Below are 12,739 nucleotides of genomic sequence, written 5' to 3'. Positions count from 1 at the left end.
TTGTAAAAAAAAAAAAAAAGGGAGCGCGCTCTCTCTCGCGGGCGGGTGCGCGCGAAGCGGTGTGCAGATGTGTCGCAGATTTTGTAAAGTCACTGGACGCTCAGAAAGATCCAGCCAGAGGAAGTCTCTCCGGATAAATGTCAGGGAAACGAGGCGGCTGAAGGGAGCAGCGAGAGGAAGAGAGCACGGGACGGCTGTCACAAGCACTTAACGTTAGCTTAGTTTGTAACGGAGAAATAACGTTACTTTGACAGTTAAACGCCAGCGGACGGACGGACGGACGGCGGCGTGCGCAGAGATGGAGCTGTCAGCGATTGGAGAGCAAGTGTTCGCTGTGGAATCAATCGTGAAGAAAAGAGTTAGAAAGGTAACACCGATACATTGTGCCTGAAATGTGTCAGTCAGCATTTGGGGGAGGAACGTTTGGGGTTTTTTTTTAAGGGGGGGAGAAAAGGGATGCTACTTTGGATGCTAATGAAAGCTTGAGAGATTAAATGAGCAGAATTGCGCGGCTAATCTGGTTATCTAATTGCAGGGCTGTGTAAACAGGGGGGCGGGTTAGAGGAGGATGTCCCTTTAATGTAACGTGGAGAGTGTTGTCATTACACTACAGCTTAACATGTCAGCTGTTTGGATGAAGAGGCTGCGAGAGGACACGGCATGATGTGAGAAATCAAACACCTTCATTTTAGGCCCGTTTGCTTGCTAATTGGATTTGGGTGTAAGTTACCATATGGTGTTGACAGAGGAGGTGCGCAGCTACAAATGATCCCCCCCCCCCCCTGCTACAGGAGGGCCCCCCTGAAACTCCTCTGTTTGTTTACTAGCGGTCCCCCCACCACTCTTACTCCTGGTGGAAACTATTCCAATGTACGGGGGTATAAATAATTGAAACACTGAGTGATAAAGGGAAGGTAGGTTAGAGGATCAGATACAAAGCCATTATGCCAATCAGCTGCATTTTCTGTCAATTAGTAGTAGTAGAGAGAGTAAATCCCCAAATTGAAATAGCATCTGATTTGATCTGTAAAGGGCAATGGTCTCCAAATATAACCCCTTACAACATGATTACCAATTGTTATTTTGATTATTGATTCATCTTTCTGCAATTGTTTGTATTCATTAGTTTGTAGTTTAGTCTAAAGTGACTTCTTTCAAAATTTCTTCCCAGCACTTCAAAAGTATTCAATTTACAATAATAGAAGAGGAAATCTTCGACATGCAGCAGATGTTTGGTGTTTTGCTTGAAAATGAGTTAAACTATTAATCAATTATCAGAGTCAATCAAACAATTAATAATTGAATACGCATGTTCTCACTGATATACAGAATATACAGATCAAGTGCATAACACTAACATACTGCATTCACTAACTGCATTCACAAGGTGTATGCCTGTAACAGTATGGTAAAACAGATTGTATAAGGAGTAGAAAGATACAGATAATTACAACCTAACTTGAACTTCTATTTTGAGAGTGCTCGTAATGTCGATTTACTTGATATTAATTTGTCTACACTCTGTACAGATGGTTTGAAGTTAAGCCTAAAGTGAGGGTTCATAGAGTGATTGACACAGAATATACATAGGCTAATGTAAAAACCACATGTAGTACTCAGTGGACTATATCTGTCCCTCCACAGCTCAGAAATGCTTTCTCATGTCGCTAATAACTGTTAAACTGTGTTAATATGTGACATATTGGGTGAGACCCTGATATTGCTGTTAGAGGTCGATAACTGTACTTGAAATGAGTCAAACCCAAATGTGTTCTTTATACTATGATAGATTTCCTAAACTTAGCTTATAGTATCGCACTCGAATTGTAACTCTTGTATCGTGATACGTTTCGTATCGCCACATTCTTTCCAATACACAGCCCTACCTGTGGATATTATGTTCCATTTCTGTCAATTGATCCTCTTAAATGCTACACACTGGACCTTTAATCTCACTCAATACACAATATTCATTCGATTTTTTTTTTTTACTGTAACAGGGTGAGTAAAATGAATTCGGGAAAAGTGGTGACTTCACCCGCTGAGAATACCTTTCAGGGCATGGAGGTTTTTAGTGGATGATGTCACCAAGGGTGACTAACTCAGAGAGGCTTGGGCTGGTTACATGGAAAACATACTGTATGTTTTACATTAGCAGTTAATTATAGATATTGTCTGATGGCATAGCAGCATCCTCCTACACATAAACTCCATTCAGCAGCAAGAATATAAAAGAATATATACATTCAGTAGATGAGAAGATGGAGGTAAATATCACCTACAATCATTGACATCAGGTGAGAAAACCTCAAATTTACAGTGGTAAATTACATTTTCAGTGAAAAAAAAAGAGTTCTGAGTTGTACTTACACTGTTTATTTTCATATAACAGACTTGTATGAGACTATAAATATATAATTCATGCAGATGTGTGTCTGCCTCAGGAGGTGAGTGAACTCAAATGATGCAAACACCTTTTGATAGATGCAGATGGTGATACATGTGTGATGCATCACTCACATGTAATAAGCTACAGAATAATCTGTGATGGCGTTTATCATGTTCACTTCTTGGCTGACACTGCTCTTAAACTTTATGTCTCCACAGGGGAATGTGGAGTATCTGTTGAAGTGGAAAGGATGGCCTCCAAAGTAAGTAAACTTAATCAGAAGGATGGCTGGAGAGTTTAACACTGGCGACTGTATTCACGTTGACATGTACAACAGATTATACACGTGCACAGAAAAGTACCGTAGCCATATAAAATACCACAATATATGCTCATTCACAAAGATAACAACATATACACAGAATGCTGCTGGATGAGCTAATGTGAAACCTCCTTTGACAGATTGATTTATTAACAATGTTCTGAATAGTTTGGAAATGGTTAAATATAATATGGTTCAAAACTTTGATTATTAAAAGTACCTTGAAAAGATTTTTCCAAATGTTTTTTTTATTATGCAACAGAAACACCACATTTCCTTTCACATTTTTCACATCAAAAAGTGAATGCTTGGTTGACCCTCTGTTGAAGATCAGCACATAGTTACGGTTTGAGTGTGAGTGAAGAAGATGGAGCCGTTGCGTGAGCTCCTTCCTCAGCCAACACATAGGAACTGTTTTCAATAAGAATCTTTTTAAGATGGAAAATGTTAAACAACAATGCAGCAACGGACACACTGATTTAATTACCTGACTGAATGCAGTAACGAATGAATGAAGGCAATGAATAGAAAAATAAAGGAGGCTTGTATATACTGCTGTTTATGTGTTGCAGGTACAGCACATGGGAACCTGAGGAACACATTCTGGACCAGCGCTTGGTGCAGGCCTACGAAGAGTAAGTAAGGCTCCACTCTACATGTAATACTTTCCTAATGAAAAGCTTTTGCCTGAATCCAGGAAAGCACGGCGGGTTTGACACATAGTGGAGCAGGAATGTGCACAATAAATCAGTTTTTCTTCTTACATTATATTGATCATAAAGAGATTATGATTCAGCAGACCAAGACCCAGATCCAAGACCTCTCTCCAGCTGGCATTAGCATGTGTTCTGGGTTGTGGACTGTAACTAGATATGCCAAAACACATCAAATCCACATCTAAAGACATCAAAGCTGTAAGGAGGATGCTGCCTCCCAATCATCTCCAAAGGTGGTCAGACACACATCTGGCCATACTTACAATGGTGGTGTAACTGCACTGCATCTCTCATCTGGATGTAAACAGTCGGTGTGGTTTACTCTGGTCGGCTGATAAGTGGTGCTAGTTGTTTACTTTCAGTTTCAAAAGATGTCATTAATTTGTTTAAAGTGACATCATGCAAGTCTTATTTTCTTAAAAGGTGCCCTGTGGAGTTTCTGCTTACATTCAGTGTTACTCACCAAAACACATTGTGTGTATCCTTGTAGTCGAACGAACATGCATTTCATTCCTTTTTTTATTTTATTAAGTGAACTGAAAATACAAATGTTTCAAGCTTGAAAGCTAGATATATATTGCCTTTAATAGATAGTGACAGCAGTGGAGTGACAGGAAAGGGAGTAGAGAGAGGGGATGACACACAGCAGAGGGCCACAGGGCGGATTAGAACCCATGGCTGCTGCAGCAAGGACTCAGCCTCGGCACATGGGACGCTCTTCCAGGTGAACTATCAGGGCGCGCAGGAAGCTATAGACTCCTGATAGGCTGCGCAATGAGTTTTCTTCTATTTCCATCTTCTTCCCTAACTGTTGTCCCTTTTTTATGACTGATGTCACCTGGCTTGACCAAGTTCCTCCTTTGGGGAGATTGATAATAAAACATTTGCAAAGCCAGTTTTTCTTAAATGTCTGAAACTCTCACTGTTTACATTGAAACGCCTACACACAAATAAGTGTTCAAACACAGCCTAAGAACAGGTCTCGATCAGCGAACATATGCACAGACGTTTTAAAGTCAGAAGACATTTTGCCATCGGCCTCTTTTTAACAGTGTGCTTGGCTTTTTAGAGCGCAGAGAGACAGAGCTCTGGGTCACAGGAGAAAAGGATCCAAAGCCAAAAGACTCCTTCTGCAGGTAAAGTTTGGAGTTTAATAAAAAAGGTGAAGAGTGACAGTTTTTTCTGATCTCATAATTTGTACTTTATATAAATAATTTATACTTGTTGATACAACTCTTTCCTTTCCCTTTGTTGGCCCGATCCAGTGATTGTGCTCTATACCATAGTAACTAGTTTCGCTCTGAAATGACAGAATTTTGAAGCAATTCAAGTTTGAATTTTAAAGTGTTTCCTCTTTGATCTTTATTCAGAACACTGTCTACACCATGGATCTCCGCAGCGCTCACAAGACTCCAGAGAAGCCTCCGCCTCGCCTGCGTCTCTCCCTGACACGCTCTCTGGTCTCCGAGGATGAGGATCAGCCGTACAGCGCCTGCAGGCAGGACCCGCAACTGGCACATCGAAAAAGCGAACCCAGGAGGTCACAGTTCAAGTGCCTTGATTCAAATCCTTCGAGTCCCACCCAAGAGGACTGGGAAAGTCGGGGAGAGGAAGAAGAGGAGGAGGACAATGTAGAATATGAAGAGGATATATACGAGGAGGAGGAGAAAGAGGAGGCTCTAAAGGAGACAACAGAGAAGAGCGGAGGCATTTTAAGTGGTAAGTGTGTCAGTCGGTCAGCTAGTAGATTCTAATCAGCGTCACGACCCAGTTTACTTGACTCTTTGTGAACCTTCTAGTGGGCATGCAACCAGAAACATAAAACTCCCTCTGTCCAGAGCTGATTAAAGAGCAAATCATGCAGAGGTGAAAATATAGACTCATTTAGGAGTTACAGCTACTCTAGAGTCTCTTCGGAGATCTGTGTCTCTCTCAGATCTACTCATCACACAGTCCGTCGCATAATGTAACATCCTTCTGCTTGAAAGTTTGACACCGTAGCACATGTAAATCTTCAATAAATGAATAATGACAGTTACAAGACAGAGTGGTAAAGCACATTGAAATGATTTAAGGGTGAGACATTACTAAATCTTGTCAAAATAATGGTGGAGTGCAAAACGGGGCACCTCTGTCCTCCCTATCACCTGAGAAGCACTCCGAGCCAAATACCTCCTATCTGTCAGTTTATAACATCTATCAGAGCACAGATAATCTTTCCAGGCCAGTTCAGGGAGGTTAACTCAATAACAGTACACATGTGATAGGCTTGATGCAATGCAACTCTACTCTTTTCTCCCTCCGCCTTTCTCTCCCCACGCTCCTGTCTCACTCAGGACAGGACAGTACAGACGAGTGGAGCTCCGCTATTGGACCGGACGAGGTCATCGCATCAGAGAAGCCGGACGACGGCGTCTGGAGACCCGTCATCGGCCCGGGGGAGGTGACCGTCACGGACGTCACCCTCAACTCGCTCACAGTGACTTTCCGAGAGTCGAGAGTGGCCATAGGCTTCTTCAGAGACTGGGGCCTGGAGGTCCGAAATGAGATGAGGTCTGAGTAGGTTGGCGGGGAGGGCGCTGCGAGAGGGAGGAGGAGGCTTCATCACAGCGTGTGAAAGGTGGTTGAGGGCCAGGGTTGGTGTTTTCACTCCCTCTGCTCTTCCTCTCACCAGCTACTTCCAGCCTAGTCAGTGGTATGTTTACATGCACAGAGTCACCTGGATACAATCCAAACTCCAGTTAATGTTATATTTAGGTTAACTCTAACTGGTCGTGACTTCCATTTTAGACCCAAGTCGCCAGGCGGATTGAGGTGCAAACACTGGCACTGGACCCAATGTGAGCGAGCTGTGGCCCGTATATGGCACATGTCAGATTCAGGTTGATTTTGGAGATCCACACTTTGGCTAAGGGCTAGATGTAGTTAGCAGTACTTGGGCTGGTTGAGGGCCCCCATTGTTGGCCCCTCGTCCACTGTCAGTGTCAGTGAACAGTTAAAATGTGACTCAGTAGGCGAATCGGGAAGTGAGTCATAAAGTCTCACACCTACATTAGGAGTCTGTGACTTGCTGGGATCAGTTAAAATGTGCTGATACAGAGATATAATTATTTTATTGGTTTTCATTTTTTCCACCTTAAAGGTTCCCTGTAGAGTTTTCTTCAAAATAAACAGTTATGTTTACATTCAGTGTTACTTACCAAAAGTATTTTGCCTCAATTTTATCCTCTAGGTTTAATAATCAATCTAATGCATTTCAATCCCATTAAAACCTTTGCAAAGGCAAGGCAACTATTTATATAGAACATTTCATACACCAGGGGAATTCAATGTGCTGTTACTGGGTAATAAAAGTACAAGGATACGCAGTTTGATCAAATTCAAAACAAAAAAGTTCATTAAAGCTGATTTCTAAAAATGAATTAGACCCTGCATTGCATTGTTTACTAGCTTGCAGTCCTATTCTTCCTTTCCTTCTGCTAGGGCATCACTGCCACCTGTAGATCAGCGGAATAGTGTGAAACCTGCAGCAGGAATGTGCATCACATCGCCCAGGAACTAATAAACTGGGACCCACTCATGACAACATTGCTCCATAGCGCCACAAGTGGTCAAAAACAGCACAGGGAACCTTTAAAGCAGTTAACAGGAGGGACCTCATGGATGAAAATGTTGATCTTGTCTCCTGTCATACCGTACGAGTTGTCCATGTCAGATTCAGCAAACGTAGTAAAATAAACAGTTCCTACAGTCATCAGATGACTGTAGTGGGAGAAGAGTATACAGTAGCATAGTAGCAGAGTTATGACATCTATGTTTTGTGACCTAAAAGCAAATAATGTGAGTAATCAGGTGAAGGAGAGAAAGTTCTCTGTGCATGTAAACATGGCCGCTGTTTCTGTCTCTTCCACACTAAGCAAACCGTTCAGTACTGGACTCATACGTATTGTACATACTCCAAAACTACAGTAAAGTGGGCATAGCCGTTAGTCCCATACTAACATGCAGTGCTGTACCTGTAACCTGTGAAAACATAGACTGTTACTACTGTACAACACGTGGCTTAGTCTTGTATGCGTTTCCAAATCCTCGGAGAGATGATTTGATCCGCCTGCATGGCTTTCTCCTCCGGTACAGTTATATTAATGCAAACACACACAGTGTAGTTCTCTCTGTCCACCCAGCTCTTCATCTCACAACATACGACACACCACAAACGATATGAATTGTACCAAAATCAGAAAACTAGATGAGACTTGATGACAGAATGTACTGTGGAATTGCACTGTGTTTACTGTACATCATAAAGGTTAGTGTGTCTATCAGGAGCCTCCTTGTAGAGTTTGACCGACAGGGTTAGTCACATATTTTAAATGACTGAAAGCTGTTTTATGAAACATACCTAAAGGTTTTATTGAATTGCTCCCTTCCAGTTACCTCTCACAAAGGCACAAAAATCCACTTGCACTCTTAAAGATAATCTATCACAGTTAACAATGTGTAAAAGTGTGTCAGCTTTATGGATTTATTAAGCTGTGTTCTAGTAATGTTACCAACTATCGTTATTAAATCAAACCAAAAATCAAGACAAAGCTTAAGCAACATGGACATTAAAACGATCATGTTAATCTTGTAGTTTTTGTGTTGCTCAGGAGGGGTCTGCATCCCTAAAGGGGTTGCGAGAGCAGTCTAGTCGGTCGCAGGACGATTGTCCAGGACTTAGGAAAAGTTTGTCTTTTAGACTTTTCTCTGATGTTTGCTTTTATCTTGTGAAATACTTTAGTTTCAACCTTTTTAGGCCTTTTAAATTATTCAGATAAACCAATCAGCTCACAACTGTCCTATGACGGGGGGTTGCAAGGAGATATTCCCTTATATTAAAGGTTAGGTTCACAATTTTTCCAGTCCTAGTAGTCATTCCTGTTGATACCGGCCATTAAGAGACCCCTTCCTAATGTGCTTTCATGTGTAAGTGATGAAATCCACAGTCCCAGTTCTCTGCAAAAATATACTCCAAAGTTTATATTATGCTAATATGAGCAGCTGTCTAAGTTCAACAAATCACATGAATGTCCTCCAGAGTTAGTTAGTTAGAGTTAGTAGTCTTTTTGGTATAAAATTCCCTCTTCGTGCTTCCTGTTTTCTTGGTCAACTGCAGAAATTATACTTACAAAAAGACTACAGAAGCCTGATATTAGCTTCAGACTACATTTTGAATACATTTTTGCACAAAAAGGCACCTGTGAATTCGGCAAATTTAGATTTCAATTGAGCCTTTAGCTCCGTTATCAGAGAACTGTAGATTGTAGAAATATCAAGTTCATTTCAGACTTTGGAAACCGCAGTTAAAAGTAAAGTCTATTACAAATAGAATAATTATTAGTAGGTTAATATTAATAGATTCCAATGACAGAAATACAAATAGATGAATACCACTAATAATAATATAATGATTAAATATCTAGAATAATAACATAAGTCAGAAAAATGGGAAAATGGGAATTTCCGAATGTACAATTCCATGACACCTGAGCAAATTCAATCTGAAATAAACTGTTGCTGCCTGGAAGGTGAGAGGTTAATCTAAAAACCTGCATGTATGTGCAATGTGTAGTTAATGGGCTAAAACATGAGAAATATGGTCTTTAACGCAGGGTGACCCAGCCCCGTCTATCAAACACATGGTTAGAAAACTAAATAATCATTTAATTAGAAATACTTACAAATCCAAATTTTCCCCACAGCTTTACAGACTTATTTTATGTAACTGTGTTCAGGGATAACATCGATTAATAAAATAAAAGCCCAACTCTGAACCCAGTTTGTCGGCCCAACCCTGCTGGCTTCCTGACCAGTGGACACAGGAGCTGATGTGATGTGTCAAGTCTGTGGAATCTCCCACAGTGGCGTCCCATTGGTCCACGTGTTGTTTATCCTACACTGAGGATGATGGGTCAGCGTCTCGTGATCTCAAACCTGTCTCTGTGTGACAATGAAGCTGCAGGGAATGGAAGTGCCTGATGTTGCATCATTTTGTTGTTGTTTTGTCTGTAGGGCTAATGCCTCTCTCTATCCTTTACACACACACACACACACACACACACACACACACTATTACTGTCCCAGCTTATTTGGTTTCTGTCTCTCTGAATGCACGATCCTCCACGGATGTTATTAAGACTTGAAATATGAGGGGACTTGAAAGGGGAGGAAGATGGAGGGGACAGTAGGGAAAAACCTGTATTTTTTAAGTCGTTATTTTTCTACATTGACCTGAATGTATATTTATTCTTTAAAGATACCTGTGTATTTGTCATGCAGATGACTGAACAGAGTAGTTTTTATACAGTTTGTGATAACTACTGAGCTGATGCCATATTTAAATGTACTGAAACAAGCACCTGGATTTGACGTTGCCTAATGTGGTTGCTTGTGCTGCTTCTGTCCACCATTGAGCGAAGAACCTTGCACTTTATTGTGATGTAAACCTGCACCTTACCTGCTCCAGTCTATGAAGTGTCATCGTGTAAAGAATATTTCTATGGTAATACTAAAATAAATGTTGCTCATGTTTAATATCATTTTAATCAAACTTGTTCAGTTCCTTATTGACATAAAAACAGCTTGTTTCTAGCTCGTAGATGCAACATCGTGTTCACTCACTAATGCGAGTTTGGAAGAGCCGTATGTTTAACACTACGAGTGAATTTTTTAATGCCCCGATAACATTTCAATTTTAAGTGAGGAACTGTAAGAAGGCCACTGAGACTAATTTTACAAATAAACAGCACACCAATGAACAGCTCTCACCTTAAGCCTTTAAATACATTTAGAGATTGTACAAAAAGGATTAGGGGAGGTAAGACAAGGGGGAGGACTTTGTATTCTGTATTTTTGTGGAAAGGAGGGTCTGACTATTTTGGGAGAGCATGAGAAGATTGATACATTTTTACTCACCCCAAAGTTATAGTACACCCTTATACCCCATACCCTACCCATACAAGGATTAAATGGTCACAAATGTTGGCTTTAGTGTGTGCCAGGAGTCAAAACAGTTATATGTGTCATATAAGACTGTGTTTAGCCTTTTATTTAGAATCTTAAAGTAAAAGCTGGAATACTTATGTTTGTTATGCTTGCCTTAAATTTAGAAATGTCTAATTCCACTTTTTACTCCACCTCTTTTACTAAGTAATGGTCAAACAGGTTGTACCACGCAGTACTATATTCCCAGATACATGGGGAAGCGTATTGCAGTCAATCGGAAGGGTCCGAAAAAATATCAACACTTATAACACAATAATTTCGCTAGTAATCACTTACATCTATATATATATATAGATAGATAGATATATCAGCCTGGCCACTTTATCAGTCTAGGTCTAATTCAAACCAATTACATAGTTTAGAAAATTGACATTTCCTGAGTCTACAAAATACACCATACATATCCACTGAATAATGCTCATATGTGTGTTAAATTGTTCAATAGTCATTTATTCGCCTGCAGAAAATATCTCACACAAATGTGAAAAAAGAGGAAACAGTTGAGTATTTTTCCAATGGTACAAACATACTTTATTGTACAATTAATTTATTGGCAAAAAAAAAACAATCAGACCACCAAAATAACTTAAAAAAAAGAAACTAATGAAAATGGAGCAACAGTTATTTTTGCTTTCTCTCAGCAAGCACCAAAATTGTTAACAAGAAGAACGAAAAAGTGGTCAAAGATTCCATTTGAATACTAAACAAATATTTAAATAGTCTTATTTCCAGTCTCTTTTTAGGAGAAGAAATGATTAAAACAAAACTATTTGTTCAGTTGCCATCAGTTTGTACAGTGATTCAGTATGTTTACAACTATATTCATGTACATGAAACATTTCTTAAAAAGGATGGTATAATATACTCCACGGCCTCCCCAGGGCAAACTGAATGACTGTCTGCAGTGTCTTTTTGCATCACCATAACATCTTTAATACAAAACAAAACGTTTTTATCTAATAATTCCTGTAGCTTCAAGTTTTATTTCCAAAAAATAAAATTAAATAATATATCTATATATAAAAGACAGTTTTTCCTTGTTTTTTTCTTATAAAATAAGTCTCAAGATATATTGCCACCTGGTTCTGATGCGTCCCCTCCCCATACCCAGCAAGCCCAACCTTTTGAGAAAAATAGTGAGCATGTGAATATTGTGTCTTCAGTCCTCTCCATAAAAAGCTAAATGACCAAATTTAAACTCTTTCAGATCACACCTCTAATCAACCTCGGCCTCGGCTCTACTTCGTGCACGTCTAAGTTTTGAGATTGTTCAGGTTGTGACTTGTTTGCAATAACCCCTCCCTCCTAAATCCTTGTCAAAAATACCCAGAAAAAGGCGCATTGGTGCTTGTGACCTTCTAAAAACCCATAAACTGTACCTTTTAGAAAAAATCTCAATACTCGTACAAGAGATCAGGAAAAAGTACTTTTGTAGTTTTTTTTTATACCAAGATAACAGCAAAAAAAATATCCCAATTCCCCAAAAACGAAGGGGGGGAAAAAAACCCAAGCCCCAAGCAAGAAAAAAGGAAATTTTCCTTCTTTTTTGCTCCCAATAAAAGGTTTTTTTTAAAGTAAATGTTAACAGTTGTTTTGTTTTTTTGGTTTTTTTTTTTTTAACAATTTTCACTTTTCATTAACAAAAAAAAACAGTAAAAATCCTAAAGTTCCCCAACCCAATTTTCCTTACTTTTTTTTGGTAACCCAGTACCCTAAAAAAAAAAATTTTTTGGAAAAAAAAAATTAAAATCTTGTGGCTTTTTGAAGAGGCCAGTTTTTCCCCCATGAGAATTTTGAGGGGAAACAAAAAGGGGAAAACAAGGAAGAGAAAAGCCCCCTACTGAAAGGGGGGGGAAAAAAAACCCCGTTTTTTTTTTTGGGGGGTGGAGGATACAGGCCCCAGGAAATTTTTTTTTTTTTCCCTTAAACCCCTTTCCTGCCCAAGCCCCCCAAAAAAAAATAAAAAATAAAACAGAACCCAACCTTTTTCTTTCCCCCATTGTCCCACAGTTTTTCCATAAACAAGCCCCTTTTTTTTGGGTAAATATTTATGTACACGGCCCAAAACGCCACCCAAACCTTTTTTAATGTCCCAAAGCCAGCTTTTTTCCCCCCCCAAAACGGCCACAAGTACGGCCTCCCTTTTGAAAAACAAGCTAGAACCACGATCCGGGTCAGGGGTCCAAGCCCTCAACGCATATGCGCTACACGGACCGAGTAGTAACATATAGATAGTCCTATTGAGTTCACACATATTTTGGTTGT

The 12,739-nt window shown here is 39.8% G+C and overlaps 1 protein-coding gene across 1 annotated transcript; it reads left to right on the top strand.

Annotated features, from left to right (window-relative positions):
- Positions 1 to 68: 68 nt before the first annotated feature.
- cbx7b (chromobox homolog 7b) lies at positions 69 to 9,987 on the top strand. The gene is made up of 6 exons (XM_035659740.1): positions 69 to 367; positions 2,608 to 2,651; positions 3,284 to 3,346; positions 4,497 to 4,563; positions 4,798 to 5,146; positions 5,764 to 9,987. The coding sequence occupies exons 1-6, from the start codon at positions 299 to 301 to the stop codon at positions 5,988 to 5,990; spliced, it is 819 nt and encodes a 272-aa protein (XP_035515633.1). The 5' UTR covers positions 69 to 298; the 3' UTR covers positions 5,991 to 9,987.
- The last annotated feature ends 2,752 nt before the right edge of the window (positions 9,988 to 12,739 follow it).

Source organism: Morone saxatilis, unplaced genomic scaffold, assembly GCF_004916995.1.
Source record: "Morone saxatilis isolate NCDOM2014 unplaced genomic scaffold, NCSU_SB_2.0 Contig1, whole genome shotgun sequence".
NCBI classification, from domain to species: domain Eukaryota; kingdom Metazoa; phylum Chordata; class Actinopteri; family Moronidae; genus Morone; species Morone saxatilis.
The sequence above is the reverse complement of the archived record's forward strand: the minus strand, read 5'-3'. Positions and strand labels throughout refer to the sequence as shown.